This window comes from Staurois parvus, unplaced genomic scaffold (assembly GCF_062004578.1).
Source record: "Staurois parvus isolate SC_StPar_1 unplaced genomic scaffold, SC_StPar_1.0 ptg000010l, whole genome shotgun sequence".
NCBI classification, from domain to species: Eukaryota; Metazoa; Chordata; class Amphibia; order Anura; family Ranidae; genus Staurois; species Staurois parvus.
Genome location: NW_028317806.1, coordinates 309,616 through 326,879, shown reverse-complemented (window position 1 = coordinate 326,879; position 17,264 = coordinate 309,616). Strand labels below are relative to the sequence as shown.

General features: G+C 41.0%; 1 protein-coding gene across 4 annotated transcripts in view; it reads left to right on the top strand.

The window, feature by feature from the left end:
* Positions 1–16,771, top strand: part of RMND1 (required for meiotic nuclear division 1 homolog) — a 28,078-nt gene extending 11,307 nt beyond the window's left edge. For all 4 annotated transcript variants that reach the window (XM_089669853.1, XM_089669855.1, XM_089669854.1 and 1 more), the window contains exons 5-12: positions 1,899–1,938; positions 2,506–2,606; positions 5,740–5,846; positions 9,574–9,638; positions 9,803–9,879; positions 10,065–10,185; positions 11,774–11,890; positions 14,922–16,771. In XM_089669853.1, coding sequence (XP_089525979.1) covers positions 1,899–1,938; positions 2,506–2,606; positions 5,740–5,846; positions 9,574–9,638; positions 9,803–9,879; positions 10,065–10,185; positions 11,774–11,890; positions 14,922–14,954 — 661 coding nt within the window. In that variant the 3' untranslated portion in view covers positions 14,955–16,771. The remainder of the gene's footprint in view (positions 1–1,898; positions 1,939–2,505; positions 2,607–5,739; positions 5,847–9,573; positions 9,639–9,802; positions 9,880–10,064; positions 10,186–11,773; positions 11,891–14,921) is intronic.
* Positions 16,772–17,264: the final 493 nt, after the last annotated feature.

Sequence of the window (17,264 nt, the reverse complement as noted above, 5' to 3'; positions counted from 1 at the left end):
AGGGATCCCCCCTCTAAACCCATCAGCCTTTAGAAGGTCTTCTACTGCTTGGGACTTGTCTAGGTGACCAGGTCGCTCCTATACATTATGGATTTTGATGTGCCTTATTGCTGATGTTATTTGTGAGTACACACCGTTTTTTTTTTAACATAGATAAAGCTATTACAAAGGTAATGCACTAGGTTGGTATGCCCTTTGTTCCTTGCTTTTGCAGCTCTTCCTCTGGGTTTCCCCAGCCCATAGGGGGCAGCAAAGCAAATACTGGACTAACTGAAGATTGTGGATTGACTTTTGCCAGTGCACTTCCCTTGAGCGCAGGAGGTTGTTTTTTTTTTGTTTGCATTCTGCTTTTCATCACTGACTTACAGTAGAATAGAATAGCAAGTGATGGGGGAGAGACTTAGCTCAACGTATACAGGGCAAATGCTGGTGTAAATGTGTGGAGCTTAGCGTGAGTAAGTTGTGTAACTGCAGTAGCAGCTACAACCTACAAACTCTGATAATCACTGAATTCCTCAGTTGTCATTCCAGCTAGACAAATGCTCCCAAACTGCAAATAAAAAGAGCAGGTATGATCGCTATATGTACTGAGGCACACTTATCACCACTGTACTAAAACTAGTCACTTTGTTTAGAAAGTTTAGAGACCCCTGGTATACAAAGGGCCGGTTTACTGTTGTCCAGACTTTGACCAGTGGAAGTAGAAAATGCCCCAGTGTCAGTGGGAGTAAAAAAATTACATAGTCCCTGTAGTTGTTAGGAGGAATAGTGCACCATCATTGTTGTTAGTGGGAGGAACAGTGCCTAATTGTTTATATCAGAGGGAGAAATGATGCCCCAATGCTAGTGTCAGTGGGAGGAATAGAGTCCCATCATTGGTGTCAGTGGGAGAAATGATGCCCCAATGCTAGTGTCAGTGGGAGGAATAGAGTTCCATCATTGGTGTCAGTGGGAGGAATTATGCCCCAATGCTAGCATCAGTAGGAGGAATAGAGTCCCATCATTGGTGTCAGTGGGAGGAATTATGCCCCAATGCTAGCGTCAGTAGAAGGAATAGAGTCCCATCATTGGTGTCAGTGGGAGAAATGATGCCCCAATGCTAGTGCCAGTGGGAGGAATAGAGTCCTATCATTGGTGTCAGTGGGAGAAATGATGCCCCAATGCTAGTGTCAGTGGGAGGAATAGAGTTCCATCATTGGTGTCAGTGGGAGGAATTATGCCCCAATGCTAGCGTCAGTAGGAGGAATAGAGTCCCATCATTGGTGTCAGTGGGAGAAATGATGCCCCAATGCTAGTGTCAGTGGGAGGAATAGTCCCATCATTGGTGTCAGTGGGAGGAATTATGCCCCATTGCTGCTGTCAGTGGGAGGAATAGTGTCCCATCATTGGTGTTAGTGGAAGGAAAAATGTCCTATTGTTGGTGTCAGTGGAAGGAATAGTGCTCCAAGGGCCAGATAAAGGCAAGCAAATGGCCACAGTTTGGAGACCACTGTTGTATACTCTTGGTAACGTTTTATGCAGTAAGCATAGAAGTCTCCCTAGTTGCTACCTTTTAAATGTATGCAATGGCATCCTTTTCCAACAGTTTGTGATCTGTTTCTGCAGAGACTACATGCAGTGCAGTACAAAAATCATCTTGAATGCTTTAAATTGAACTGGTACATGAAACAGATCCCCTTCTCGAACTTCTCAGTTAATTCTCCTGATTGCTGCTTTTCAGTGTGCACAGTGCAGACTGCAAGCAGGCTAAATATGAGAAATGCAGTTTTGCACAGGTCGGGGCATGTGATGACAGTTGTCAAAGTATGAGGCAGAAAAAGTCACATTGATTGCAATTCCTCTGCATATGAAGATCATAAAAAGCCATTTTCCAGACTCTAAACTTGTGGTTGTTGCAGGGAAGGAGCAGCTGTCTTTTGGAATGTTGAAGAAAAAACTGTGAGTACATACATTTTACTATTTCTGTACAGCCATGGGTAGATTTAGTTTAGAAGTATTCCCCAAGAATATTTATTGGTGTGTGAACACATTTAGGTGCCTGTAGCAGTTTATCATTCATTTGTGTCAGAGCGTGAGTATTGCAGTATTAGTGTTGTTACAGTAACATTAATTGGATATTATTATTTATTTCAGGTACTTATATAGTGCTGTCAATTTACACAGCACTTTACATATATATTGTACATTCACATCAGTCCCTAACCCTCAAGGGGTGTACAATCTAAGGTCCATGTCTCACATTCATACATACACATATTAGGACCAATTTAGACAGGAGCCAATTAACCTACCAGCATGTCTGTGGTGTGTGGGAAGAAAACGGAGGCAGGCACAGGGAGAACATACAAAACTCCAGGCAGGTGCTGCCATGGTTGGGAATCAAACCAACGACCTGAGTACTGCCAGGCAGAAGTGCTAACCATTTAGCCACTGTGCTATAAAACTAAGCGGGGATAATGATCTTTTTTTCTGTAGTTAACATATATTTTTGATCTTCTTATTAAGATGAAACACGTTATGCAAATTCTGGAGCTTCATGAAATTCAGCCTTATGAAGTTGCCCTTGTTCACTGGGAAAACGAGGAGATAAACTACAGCTTCAGAGAGTATGTTTTACTTTTATTACTCCAAGATGCTTCTGGAAATTCTGCTGCAGTTTCACATTAACATGCCTTTTTTAGAAATGGTTGAAATCAATATTTTTGCCTAAACATACAGAAAAGATAAGGATATACAGTCATGGCCAAAATATTGTCAGATAATGCACCATGGTGTGATTACAAATGTTTAGGCATTCTCATGATTATTTCTTTTGTTTGTATTGGCATGACACAAAAAAGTGGATAAACAAAAAGCCAAATCCTGACACATTCCACACAAACCCCCAAAATGGACTGGTAAGGCTTGCATGGAGATGCTCGGCCATATAAACCCATTCCATGAAGCTCTCTACGCACTGTTGTTGTGCTAATCTGAAGGTCACATGAAGTTTGGAGGTCTTTAGCTATCGACGCTCCAGACAGTTGGCGACTTCTGTGCACTGTGCGCTTCAGCATGCCCTGACCCCGCTCTGTCATTTTACGTAGCCTACCACTTCATGGCTGAGTTGCTGTTGTTCCCAGTTGCTTCCATTTCATTATAATACCACTAACAGTTGACCGTGGAATATTTAGTAGCAAGGAAATGTCACGGATGGACTTATTGTACAGGTGGAAAGCTATCACGGTACCACGCTTGAATTCACTGAGCTCCTGAGAGCGAGCCATTCTTTCACAAATGTTTGTAGAAGCAGTCTGCATGCCTAGGTACTTGATTTTATACACCTGTGGCCATGGAGGTGATTGGAACACCTGAATCCAATGATTTGGAGGGCTGGCCCAATACGTTTGGTAATATAGTGTATATCCGAAAATCAGTCAATCCTGATGTACTAATGGCCTATCCCATTTTTTGAGGCCTAAATAGAATATTACAAATATCCCCCAAATGACGGCTGCAGCTATGGGAACATGTTACATGTTCCACCCTAAAAATGGGTGGAACATGTAACATGTTCTCAAAGGTGAACTTATCCTTTAAGCAGCTTGATGGGTTAAAGGAGAAGTATGGCTAAAGCTTTTTTGGCTATACTTCTCCTATGGATCACAGGAGTGCAGTTCATCCACTGTCAGCTGATGTCACTCAGCCGCTCCAGCCTCAGCTAGCTGCTTCCTCCACATCCCTCCACTCCAGTGAGCGCTGAAAGCCAGAACAGAGAGCTGGAGACTGACAGGTGCTGACACCAAGAGCTGAGTAATCAGTGGTGTTTGGTCACTCAGTTCTTGGTCTTAGAGGCGGTGGGGGACAGCTGCAGCTGGGATTGGTGCTGTAGCCATCTAGGTAAGTCTAATAGTTAATTTGTTTCTATTCCCATAAGTCTCTTTTTAACCACTTCAAGTCCGGACACTTTTACCCCCTTCCTGCATTCTTGCAGCCATTGAGAAATACTGTGTGAGCTGTGATAGGTCACAGCTTGTCACATGATAAAAGGCTGCTGTGAATAGCCTTGTACCATGTGACCTCTGTGATCATTCACAGATTTCACACGTAGTAAGCAATGATGTCAGGAAGTGACATCATTGCTTCCTACTATTTATGTGATCACTGATTGACTAATCAGTGATCACATGATTGGGACCTCACACAGAGGTCCCGTACAGCAATCGGTGTTCCTGCGGACAAAGTGGGCACTGGATTGCGGTGCCGCGTGCTCAGGCTGAAAATGCGGGCGCCGTTCATGAACGGCAACCCGCTCCTGCACTGTTCCCATCTGGCCGTTTATATACATGGCCCAGATGGGAAGTGGTTAAAGTATAACTAAAGGCAAAACGTTTTTTTTTTTTTTTAAGTTTTGGATAGGGTGGAGAGGAATTAGAACCCCTGTCCGTTTTTATTGCTGTCTGTACCCTCCTTAGGGGATTGACCCTCTCTCTTTAACTTGTTTACCAATATTATTGAAAGTAAATCCCAAATTATGGGTTGTCCCCTGAGAATTAATAGAGGGGAAATCTTCCAATGGGGACACTAGTTCTAATGACCTGGGAGAGTGAGGGATTTCCTCTCACTTTGTTTGGCTATGGGACAGGAAGTGAAGGGAAATCTCCCCAATGGGACACAGATGGCAAAAAAAATCTGACAGAGGTTATAACCCTCCTTTGTTCTATCAAAAAAAAAAAAGTTTTGTCTATAGCTCTACATTACGTTTGGGCGTCTTTATAACTGTAGCTAGCCTCCTCTAACATACAGAAAATGTGAGTATCAAAGCATCAGTCACTAATCAGATTTAAACCAGCATTGTTGTTTGAATCTGGTGGTAAAGCAAGCTAAACCCAAGGGCGGACTGACAACTCATGGGGCCCCCGGGCAATAGGGGATCATGGGGCCCCTGTGTCCTTGCCCACACTCAAAAAAGCCTATAAAAAAGGTACCAGGGGCATTTCATGGGGCCCCCTACTGACCCCGGGCCCTCGGGCAGTGCCCGAGTGCTCGAATGGTCAGTCCGCCCCTGGCTAAACCATCACCTGATCATGTGAGGAGCTGTCTAGATTCAGGCTGTACGGCACTACTGAGAACTGAGGTTGTAGTTGAATTCCAGTTAAAGAAGCCATATAAACGGATGAAATACATACTGTATATGGGGAGTGTTTACCTGACAGTGGATTTGTAATTCTACGTATCCAGTCCTGAGAATTACACAGCTATCCTAGACAGCACAACCAGCCTGGAGACCTGCCTTTTCTTTACTGAACTTAAGTAACACAACTAAGTCTTGTTCCTGCCCCCAGCTTGTGACTGGACAGTGTAGGAGAAGCAGGAGATTGATGAGCTGATTTCTATGTCTCTCTGATCTCTCCTCCTGGTAGCATGTCCTTTATCGCACTAGTGCTGCTTCCTCCTTTGAGCTCTGCTGTACAGGGATTGCAAGAGGCTAATACCAAGTCACATTCGGGCACTTACACTAGTTACATTTAAAAATATACTTACGATTTTATATTGAGCACATACCTGAATGAATTGGTGATCTTTTTCTGAACATAATTTAGCTGTAAGATACATTTGACAAATCTGAATGTGTTAGGACACCAACTGCACTTACTAGGTAATCTAAGATGTTTATTGATGGGTTTCACTTGTTGCCTGGAATTGCTTTGTATTCACCAATGTTTACTAGTAATCCATGCATCCTGTGTGTTTCTGCAGGGGACACTCCAGGCTTGTGAAAGGTGAAATTGTGTTGAATGCTCAGCAGGAAGCAGATGAGGTCATTCTAGAAAAATTTGCCTTTTCCAATGCACTTTGCCTATCTGGTGAGTCTTATGACAATAAAATGTGGGTCACAGTTTGCAAGGCTATTGCGTTTGACTGGTATGGGCCGCCAATCCAAATTCTCATTTAAAGTGTTACTAAACCCAGGACCCTGCATTCACTATATCTGCTCTCCCACAGTACACAGAACATGGAAGTGCAATTATTTTAGTAAATATAAACTGCTAAATACCTTTTTCTCATCAGCAGTTAGAGCAGTCTTGTGACTTCTGTCAGTGCTCAGTCGTGCACTGGTTAAAGCTTGTAGAAGGAGTTATCTTTCTGCTCTAGAAGGATGCAGAACCCCTGACGTCTGTCTGGACAGTGCTGAGTGGCCCTGTGCTGATCACATGCACTCTCCCAAGAAAAAAAAAAACCTATCTAGCAATACACACCAAACTGAGCATGTGCAGAGTGTCTCCACACGATATGTCTTATCAGGAGATAAGAGGGAGGTACTGGAAGAAGGGGAGGATCAGAAAAGTTTAGATCAAACAGAATTTTTACACAATGCAGAGGGTTAACCCCTTAGATTCCTCAGTGAGTATATCAAGCATGCTTTACTGCATATACAGACTGATACTGTTGTGGGTTTAGTAAAGCACTCCTGTCAGGAAAAATGCATGGGACTGCCATTACTGACTTCATTCTGAAAATGTTTGTTATCTGGCTTTATAAATAATTGAGTCACAATCATTTTGTAAAGAAGTGCCAGAAAGTTGTGAGAATATCCTATCTCTAGGCCTGCTGCTAGTCATTGGCTCAGAAAACCTTAAAGGACAAGCATACATTTAACAATCAGGGCTCACGTACACGGGGCGTTTAGAAAACTCTTCTGAACGATTGGAAACTGACTGCTAGAAAATGTAGGTCAAAAAACTTTAGTTTAGCCGCGTTTGCATACTGCGTTTATGTGCGATTGCGGTTTTAAGGGTTTTTAAAAGATAACCTCAGGAGACCTTCCCAAATGCCCAGAATGCACTGAAAAACAGTAAAAAATGTACTATTTCAGACATTTGAGAGAAATAGAGAGAGCAGAAGCAGAGAGAGCAGTATATGTTGAGATGACCTGTCTTTTCTGGTTGTATTCACTATGGATCCCATCATGAGCATAATTCTACCATTTTTTCCTTCACACGAAACCTGGAACTGACTGCGCTGGTGTACCGGGTCTATTTGAATACATGGAAAACACTTTGAATTTCTGATGATGGAAAAAGGCTCTGGACAACATCTGGACATGGAACAGTTAAAAAAAGCTTCAAAATGCAAATGCTTATAAACGCGGTTAACTGCGTTTACAAGCCTTTGGCGTTTGAAATGCCGGTAAAATCTACTCCTGAATGCAAGTTTGGTGCGTTCAAAAAAACGACTGTAAACACCTATGTGTACATGGATACATAGGAAAACAGGGAGAGTTCAGGGGCCGCTGAAAAAAACACAGAACAGCTCCTAAATGTCATTTTATGAGCTGCAGTGTACATGAGCCCTCAGAGAACATTCCTAAAGCTCAACTTCAGACTCCTTTCTTATTTTGCCATAAAATTCTCCAGCAGTCTAAAAAATATATCTTTAATTTGAAGGTGTCCCCCGCAGTACTTCTTTTTCACTGCAAGATGTCCTCAGTATTCTGGGTTGAGGAAATCTTGAAACGTAGTGGTATGCAGCAGCTAAAAGATATTGTCACCAATTGGAGGCTACTGCTGGCTGGATGTATCCTGCTCCTACCCAACGACTGCTTACTCAAAATTGCAATGTGCTGGTTGACACCACCTAGAATTAACCAGAAACAGGGAAAACCATTGACAGCCTGGTGGCCTGAAATCCATTGAGATTCCATGGGATGCCCAATGTGCCAAATTTTGAACTACAGTTGCAAGAAAAAGTGGGATTACGTGGAGTTTTGCATGAATTGGGCATAAAATGTGCTCTGAACGTCATCTAAGTCACAACAATAGAAGAACACAGTCTGCTGAACATAATACTATACAAACATTAGATGTTGCCATGGTTTAATTGCACATAACATGTAAACATTCACAGTGCAGGGAGGAAAAAGTATGTGAACCTTTGGACTTAATAACTGGTTGACCCTTCTTTGGCAGCAATAACCTCAACCAAACATTTCCTGTAGTTGCAGATCAGACCTGCACAACGATCTGGAGTAATTTTGGACCACTCCTCTTCACAAAACTGTTTCAGTGTAGCAATATTCTTGGGATGTGTGGTGTGAATTGCTCTCTTAAGGTCATGCCACAGCATTTCAATCGGGTTGAGGTCAGGACTCTGACTGGGCCACTCCAGAAGGCGTATTCTGTGCTGTTGCAGCCATTGTTTTGTTGAATTACTTGTATGCTTTGGGTCATTGTCCTGTTGCATCACCCATCCTCTGCGGAGCTTCAGTTGGCGGACAGATGGTCGTACGTTTTCCTGCAAAATGTCTTGATAAACTCTGGAATTCATTTTCCCATCAATGACAACAATCTGTCCAGGCCCTGAGGCAGCAAAGCAGCCCCAAACCATGATGCTCCCTCCGCCATGTTTTACAGTGGGGATGAGGTTTTGATGTTGGTGTGCTGTGCCTTTTTTTCTCCACACATAGTGTTGTGTGTTCTTCCCAAACAACTCAATCTTGGTTTCATCTGTCCGCAGTATATTTTGCCAGTAGTGCTGTGGAACATCCAGGTGCTCTTTTGCAAACTTCAAACATGCTGCAATATTCTTTTTGGACAGCAATGGCTTCCTCCGTGGTGTCCTCCCATGTACTCCATTCTTGTTTAATGTTTTCCTTATTGTAGATGTGTCAACAAAAATGTTAGCATGTGCCAGAGATTTCTGTAGGTCTTTAGCTGACACTCTGGGATTCTTCTTTACCTCATGCAGCATTCTGCGCTGTGCTCTTGCAGTCATTTTTACAGGACGACCACGCCTAGGGAGAGTAGCAACAGTGCTAAACTTTCTCCATTTGTAGACAGTCTGTCTTACCGTGGACACATGAACATCAAGGCTTTTGGAGATACTTTTGTAACCCTTTCCAGCTTCATGCAAGTCAACAATTCTTGATCGTAGGTCTTCTGAGAGCTCTTTTCTGCGATGCATGGTTCACATCAGACAGTGCTTCTTGAAACCAGTAAACCCAAAACAGGTGTGTGTTTTTTAAGGGCAGGACAGCTGTCAGCAATACATCCAATATCATCACACTGATTGGAGTCAAGGTTGGCTCACTCCTGGCTCCAATTAGCTCTGGGAGAAGTCATTAAGCTAGGGCCTCACATACTTGTTCAGAGCACATTTTATGCCCAATTCATGCAAAACTCCACGTTATCCCAAGGGGTTCACATACTTTTTCTTGCAACTGTATGTCTACAAGCCGAGAGTTGGGCTTAAGAAGAAAGTTCAACAGTAGCAATCTACATAATAAGTGTACTTTAAGTCTCATGTTAAATAAAAAAAGGTCCATTTTCCCCTGCTCATTACTTGGTACTTATATAATCTGTGCTGTTTTGTTTTGTTGTTTGTGTATAGGGCCTTGAGTCAGAGAAAGCCCAATTGGCTGTGTTTTGTACTCTAAAAAATGAAAAAGTCAATAAAAAACATTTTTTTAAAAAGATACATATTCAGTCTTGGGATTTTTTGGTCGGAAACAATAACTAATTGGTTGTTCAAACCGCTAACTGGATATTGGTCAGTGCTAAAAGCCAGTAATGTTTTTTTATGTTGTTTTTACAGTGAAACTGGCCATGTGGGAGTCTACCCTTGACACATTTGTAGAGTCTATCCAGTCAATTCCAGAGGCAAGTCATAGAATCCCCTTCAGAAAATTGATTTATGCAAATCCTATAGATGTACCTATGATATGGTTAAACATATTTGAAAGGCATATGTAAATGTTTTGCATATCACGTATCTCAATAGCACAATTATTTTAACACTCTAAAACAATTTTGTTATTTTTCAGATGTTGAAAGCCAGAAAAAAAATCAAACTGTCTCATAATGATGTCATGCAGAAAATTGGAGAGTTATTTGCACTAAGGTAAACGTATTACCCACTTAGATGCACGCCATAGGTATTGTTGTGGTTTTATGGTAACAAAGTATAAAAGGGCTACACTCCGACAGCTACATGCAAAGTTCAAACACATAGGTAGGAAATGTTTTGGCTAGAAAATGACTTGTAAATATAAATATACATTTTTTGTCCTTACTGTCTTCTTTTAGACATCGTATAAATCTAAGCTCAGACCTTCTCATCACTCCAGACTTCTACTGGGACAGGGAAAACCTAGAGCATCTCTATGATAAAACATGTCAGTTTCTCAGCATAAACCGCAGGGTCAAGGTGGGATTCAAATTTTAAATAAGTTAATCTGCCTGAATGTTTGTAGTTTGACATGGTATTGAATAGTAAGCATTGAAAGTAATTGCACCAAAAATTGACCCTGAGGCCTCCTTCACATGCAGTGGCTTATCCCACATGGACGTTTGTCCCAATCGGAGAGCCGTGCAGGTGCAGATGAGGGCCCTTGCAGTTCATTGAGAACCTCAAGTCCATCTGCTGGTGACAGACGGGGCTTGCTGTTCATTCATTTACAGATTCCTGAAAATTAAGGAGGCGGCTGTTAAATTGTGACAGTAGGTTTGTCACAATTTAACTGTGTGTTGTGTGTTGGGAGAGGGGGTACAGGACTGGTACATATTTACATGTTACACGCTAAATACTGTAACATGTTACTAAAGGTGAACATGGGCAGCACATTGGCTAAATGGTTAGCACTTCTGCCTGGCAGTACTGTGGTCGTTAGTTCGAATCCCAACCATGGCACCACCTGCCTGGAGTTTGCATGTTCTCCCTGTGCCTGTGTGGGTTTCCTCCAGGTACTCTGGTTTCCTTCCAGACTCCAAAGACATGCTGGTAGGTTAATTGGCTCCTGTCTAAATTGGCCCTAATATGTGTATATATGAATGTAAGTTAGGGACCTTAGATTGTACGCCCCTTGAGGGTTAGGGACTGATGTGAATGTACAATATATATGTAAAGCACTGCGTAAAACTGACAGCTCTAGTACCTGTAATAAAGTAAAAAAAATAAACTTAGCCTTTATCCAGTCTTCTAAATTAACACATAACCATACCTTAACACCTAAATTGTATCCATAGCCAAAACCATTTATAACATTTTGGATACTGTAGAAAATAAAACCCTTGAGTCCCACTGGGTAGATTTCCCTTCAACTCCTGTCCCAGAGACATAATAAGAAGTGAGAGGAAATCTCCCCAAACAAGGGTACCTAAGCTGTCCATACACAGAGCCCTATCATCCAGTTCCCGATGAACTAGACAAAATTCAAGCCCTGTTGGCACCTTCCCACCCAACATCCTTTAAACTGAAAGTCCTAGAAAACGAGCACAGTGCCTGCATCCAATCAGGCAGATTGTCAGAATCATGAGCCAGAGGAGATTCTTTCATCCGTGCTGTGTACTGTGAATGAGGGAATTGATAGATTTTACTGGTTTAGCCCCCAGGCTGAATGAGAGACATCTTGCAGTGTATGGCCAGCATTAGGAATATACCCCCATGGAAGACTTTGTCCTTAACTCCTGTTCATACTGTAACAGTTTGAATTTTTTATGAATTTTTGCCCAGTGACACTAATCAGCAAGACAAACTGAGAGGGTGAATTTCTCCATTGGGAACACACAGCAATAAAATCCTGACAAGGTTTTGGCTATGACTACATTTTGCCCTTAATCCAAGGGTTACTAACATGTTCAGGGGAAGGTCAGCTCAGCAGTGGCAGCCGATATATTTCTCTTATTAAAGGTTTTACTGCTAGGAGAAATGTCATGATATAACCGTGGGGATGCATAACAGAGTTTAGCAGAAGGTTATGAAAAAGTATATTAAATGAAAGTATTTATTTATTTAGGTGATTAATGAAAAACTTCAACACTGTACAGAACTTACTGATTTGATGCGCAATCATCTGAATGAGAAGCATGCTCTGAGGTTAGAATGGATGATTGTCATATTAATTACAATTGAGGTAAGTGTGAGAACCCTGTGATGTAGGGTGTTCTGTGCCTTTTAAAAGGAATATCCTGTTTTGTTTTGTTTTTGCAACAACTTCAGCTTTATACATATACATACACGATATTGCCAAACGTATTGGGACACCCCTCCAAATCATACAGACTGCTTCTATAAACACTTGTCAAAGAATGGGTCGCTCTCAGGAGCTCAGTGAAATTAAGTGTGGTACCGTGATTGCCACCTGTGTGATAAGTCCATCCGGTAACAACTACAACTCAGCCACGAACTGGTAGGCCACGTAAAATGACAGAGCAGGGTCAGGGCATGCTGAAGCACACCAACTATCTGCAGAGTCAATAGCTAAAGATCTCCAAACTTTGTGTGGTCTTCAGATTAGCATAACAGAGCGTGGAGAGTTTCATAGAATGGATTTCCATGGCTGAGCAGCTGCATCCAAGCCTTACATCACCAAGTACTATGCAAAGCGTTGGATGCAGTGGTGTAAAGCATGCCGCCACTGGACTCTAGAGCAGTGGAAATGTGTTCTCTGAAGTGACAAATCACTCTTTGTCTGGCAATCCGATAGATGTGTTTTGGTTTGGCGGTTGCCAGGAGAATGGTACTTGCCTGACTGCATTGTGCCAAGTGTAAAATTTGGTGGAGGTGAGGGGGGGATTATGGTGTGGGGTTGTTTTTCAGGGGTTGGGCTTGGCCCCTTAGTTCCAAGACAATGTCCAAGACATTTTGGACAATTTCATGCTCCCAACTTTGTGGGAAGAGTTTGAGGATGGCCCCTTCCTGTTCCAACATGACTGCACACCAGTGCACAAAGCAAGGTCCATAAAGACATGGATGAGCGAGTTTGGGGTGGAGGAACTTGACTGGCCTGCACAGAGTCCTGACCTCAACCCGATAGAACACCTTTGGGATGAATTAGAGCAGAGACTATGAGCCAGGCCTTCTCATCTGACATCATTGCCGGACCGCACAAATGCGCTTCTGGAAGAATGGTCAAACATTCCCATAGACACCCTCCTAAACCTTGTGGACAGCTTTCCCGGAGGAGTTGAAGCTGTTATAGCTGCAAAGGGTGGGCCAACTCAATATTGAACCCTACGGACTAAGACTGGGATGCCATTAAAGTGCATGTAAAGACAAGCATCCCAATACTTTTAGCAATATAGTGTATATGAGTCCGCTTGATGCATTTGTACTGAGGTTAGAATCTACAAATATTTATAATATAAATTATATATACAGGTGAAACTCGAAAAATTAGAACATATGCATGCTTATACTTTTCAGAGGTCCGATATTGTTCTATGTACAATCCTTGTTTTATTAATTGCACGTAATATTCTAATTTTCTGAGATTGTGGATTTGGGGTTTTCATGAGCTGTAAGCCATAATCATCACAATTATGACAAATCACAGCTTGAACTATCTTGCTTTGCATGTAATGAGTCTATCTCATATATTAGTTTCACCTTTTAAGTTGCATTACTGAAATAAATGAACTTTTGTACGATATTCTAATTTTTTGAGTTTCTCCTGTATATTCATATAGCCATCATTAGTTTTGCAGTTAATTGGGGCAATACATTCGCAGTCAGTGGCAAGAAAAAGAAAACCCACAGAATTATTACTTTGAAGAAAGCCAATAGCTGTGTGTATAAATGGGTGCTGCAGCGACCATCGGCTGGAACTGAGGCTAGTTGGAGTAAGAGAACATCACCAGCACACCATGGATCTTCCAGAATCTGGATCTTCCAGATCTTCCAGAATCTGTCCAAAGCTTTATTCAGCAATCACATTGTTACAGCAGAAGAAACATTTCAGAGCCATGCAGGACCCCTTCATCAGGCATGTGCCTGATCATTGTCACATACCTGGTAAAGGGGCTCAGTGTGGTTCCGACAGGTTGCTTCTGCTGTAACAATGTGATCGCTGAATAAAGCTTTGGACAGATTCTGGAAGATCCATGGTGTGCTGGTGATGTTCTCTTGCAAGGACTCAGTGCAGGTCACTCAAGTTCCTCCACATCATACTGGTCAAACCATGTCTTTATGGAGCTGGCTTTGTACACATTCATGATGGACCAGAAAATCACCTTTCATAAACTATTGCAACAACATTGAAAGCATATAGTTCTGTAAAATGTCTTTGTATGTTATGGCATTAACAGTACTCTTCACTGGAAACACAATGAAATCAGTAGAACTTGAAGGGGTTTCCACATACTTTTGGCTATAAACCTTATATGACCTGTTAGACAATTTGGACCCAAGTAAGTTATTTTAAAGGGATACCATAGATGCACTTCATGAAAAAGACTATTTGCATATGCAAATGATCCTTTTGCTGGCAGTTACTGATACACAGTGGTGTTTTCCCTAAGCTGCTGTAGAACATATTCCGACATTAAGGGTCCATGCACGCAAAAAAAAAAAGCAGCAGTAAATGCTCATAGTGACTCATATTGCACTAGAGTTTGACAGTTTATGGGCATTTGCTTTTGTAAGCATTTTTTTCCAAAACATTCCCCTCTGCTCATTTTCTAATGTACACTTGAAAACGTTGAACTCACCTAAAATCTGCGTTTATGTGCGTTTATAGGCACTTCGGGGTTTTTTTTCTGCCTGAACACTTTTCTCAAACAACGCACATGTGATGGGGTTTTTTTTCTGCCTCTAAATGGCCTAGTGTGCATGGACATGTATAACATAGAGCTGCTTCTGCGGGCAGGAGAAAAGAACACAAAATTCCTGTAGAAGCAGCATTTATAAGCCCAGTGTGCATGAGGTTGATTTACTAAAACTGGCGAGTGCAAAATCTGGTGCAGCTGTGCATGGTAGCCAATCAGCTTCCAAGTTTTATTGTCAAAGCTTAACTGAACAATCTGAAGTTAGAAGCTGATTGGCTACCATGCACAGCTGCACCAGATTTTGCACTCTCCAGTTTTGGTAACTCAATCCCTTAATGTTCAATTAGATATAGTTAATTTTTCTGGTTTTGTCTAAGTTGTCTTCATTATGTCCAATAGGTCCTGTTTGAGCTTGGGAGAGTTATTTTCTGAGATCTGCAGTCGGGAGTATCGGTGTAAGGCGACAAGAAATACAGTCCTCAACGCACTATCCAGGGGATATGTTTGCTAAAAAATAAATTAAATAGATATGCTGCTGCCTCACTGATCCAAACAAATGCTTCTCTTGTCCAATAGAAAATTATATGCACACAGTAAACCAGTCAGTGCTTACTCACTCACTTTAACCTCTTCCCGTCTGGCCCATGCCAATAAACAGCCGGAAGAGAGCGCTGCTGATGCGGGTGGACGTTTCTAAACGCCCCCCCGCATCCTTTGCCTGTGCGCGCTCCCTGGGAGAGTGCAGAACACAGATCGCCGTGAGGTCCCAATTCATGTGATCACTGATTGGCCAATCAGTGATCACATGAATAGTAGTAAACAAGATGTCACTTCCGGACATCAGTGCTTACTACATGTGAAATCTGTGAATGATCACAGAGGTCACATGGCACAGGGCTATTCACGGCAGCCTTGTACCATGTGACAAGCTGTGACCAATCACAGCTTGCACAGTATTTCTCAATGGCTGCAGCAATGCAGCCAGAGAGAAAGAGAAATGATTGCTTTGACAGTCTATGTGTGTAAAAGCAATCAGTGCAAAAAAAGAAAACAAAATCTTCATCACCCCCCACAAGTAGCACAGTGTCATTATGGTGACACTGTACATTAGGGTGACAGTATGTAAAAAAAAACTATAAATAAACCATAAATAATAATATAAGGAACTAAAATAAAAATGTAAAAAAGTTTTGAAAAATTATAATTTTTGGTTATAAACTAATTTGGGTTTTTTTTGTTTTTTTTTAAATAAAAAGATAGATTAATATATTTTGGCCAAGATTTATAAAGAAAGCTTATTTATTTGCAAAACTTTATAAGAAAAACACTTTTTTTTAAAAATTTTTTTGTCTTTTTCATTTATATAGCAAAAGAATAAAAATCCCAGTGGTGAATACATACCACCAAAATAAAGTTTTATCTATCTCAAAAAAATGCTAAAAATGTCATATGGGTACAGTGTTGCATGACCGCGCAATTGTCATTCAAAGTGTGACAGCGCTGAAAGCTGAAAATTGGCCTGGACAGGAAGGGGGTAAAAGTGTCCGGACTTGAAGTGGTTAAAATATCACTAAAGCTGGAAATATACAGTATTTTCCAGTTAGTTCTTGTTGGCAAGAGCCAACTGATATATTGTGTGCACATAAAGCATATAGCACCCCAAAGTGGCTGGAGGATGCACCACTGGCTGATCAGACTGGAACTTTTAGAAAATCCATGCTGTTTGTTTGGTTTCTTTTACTTTTTTTTCAAATCGAAGTATAATATGTCATATGTTATTGTGTTTAATTATGACCAAAGTGAAAAGAATGCCTTTTATTGTTTTTTAATTTATTATATGAACATTTACTTCTTCAGTGTTTAGGTAGTCTAACTGCTGTATTTGAGTGTCATTGTGTTACATTGAAAACAAATAACATTTATTGCGGGTTTTTTTTTTTTTAAAGACACAGAATGTATTAGTATTTATAATTCTGTCTGCACTGTTAAATAAAGACAATTCTTTTTGCAAATTAAATTTGACTTATTGCCAAAGACTATGTTATATAGATTATGTAGTGTCTTAGGGTTTATTTAAGGGGTAAGGGTTCATTGTGCTTCATTCACAAAAATGTTATTATTTGTGTCTCACTTGTGTTTGTGGAATGTAAGCACTAAAGAAAAAAAAACATATTCAGTACATACATATTTCCTTGTGTTTTTGCCTCTTTAAAAATACTGTGAATAAACAAAAATACCTGTTGATCCTACCAGACATCCAGTGTGCTTGTAACATCCAACGAGTATGTAAAGCATTGTTGTTGGTGTAGAAATACCTGTATTAATAATATTCATAACTTCTTGTATAAAGCTGGCTACACTGCCTCTACTGTACTGAAATACCCAGCTGTGTCTGGGTTTGATCCTGCTGGGCTACCAAACATATTTCCCTCTCCAGGAACACCGCTGTGTGTATGTATGTGTGTGTGTGTATACGTGTATGAATGTATATATGTGTGTGTGTGTGTGTGTATATGTATGTGTGTATATATATATATATATATATATATATATATATATATATATATATATATATATATATATATATAGTGGGGCAAAAAAGTATTTAGTCAGCCACCAATTGTGCAAGTTCTCCCACTTAAAAAGATGAGAGAGGCTTGTAATTGGCATCATAGGTAGACCTCAACTATGAGAGACAAAATGAGAAAAAAAAATCCAGACAATCACATTGGCTGATTTGGA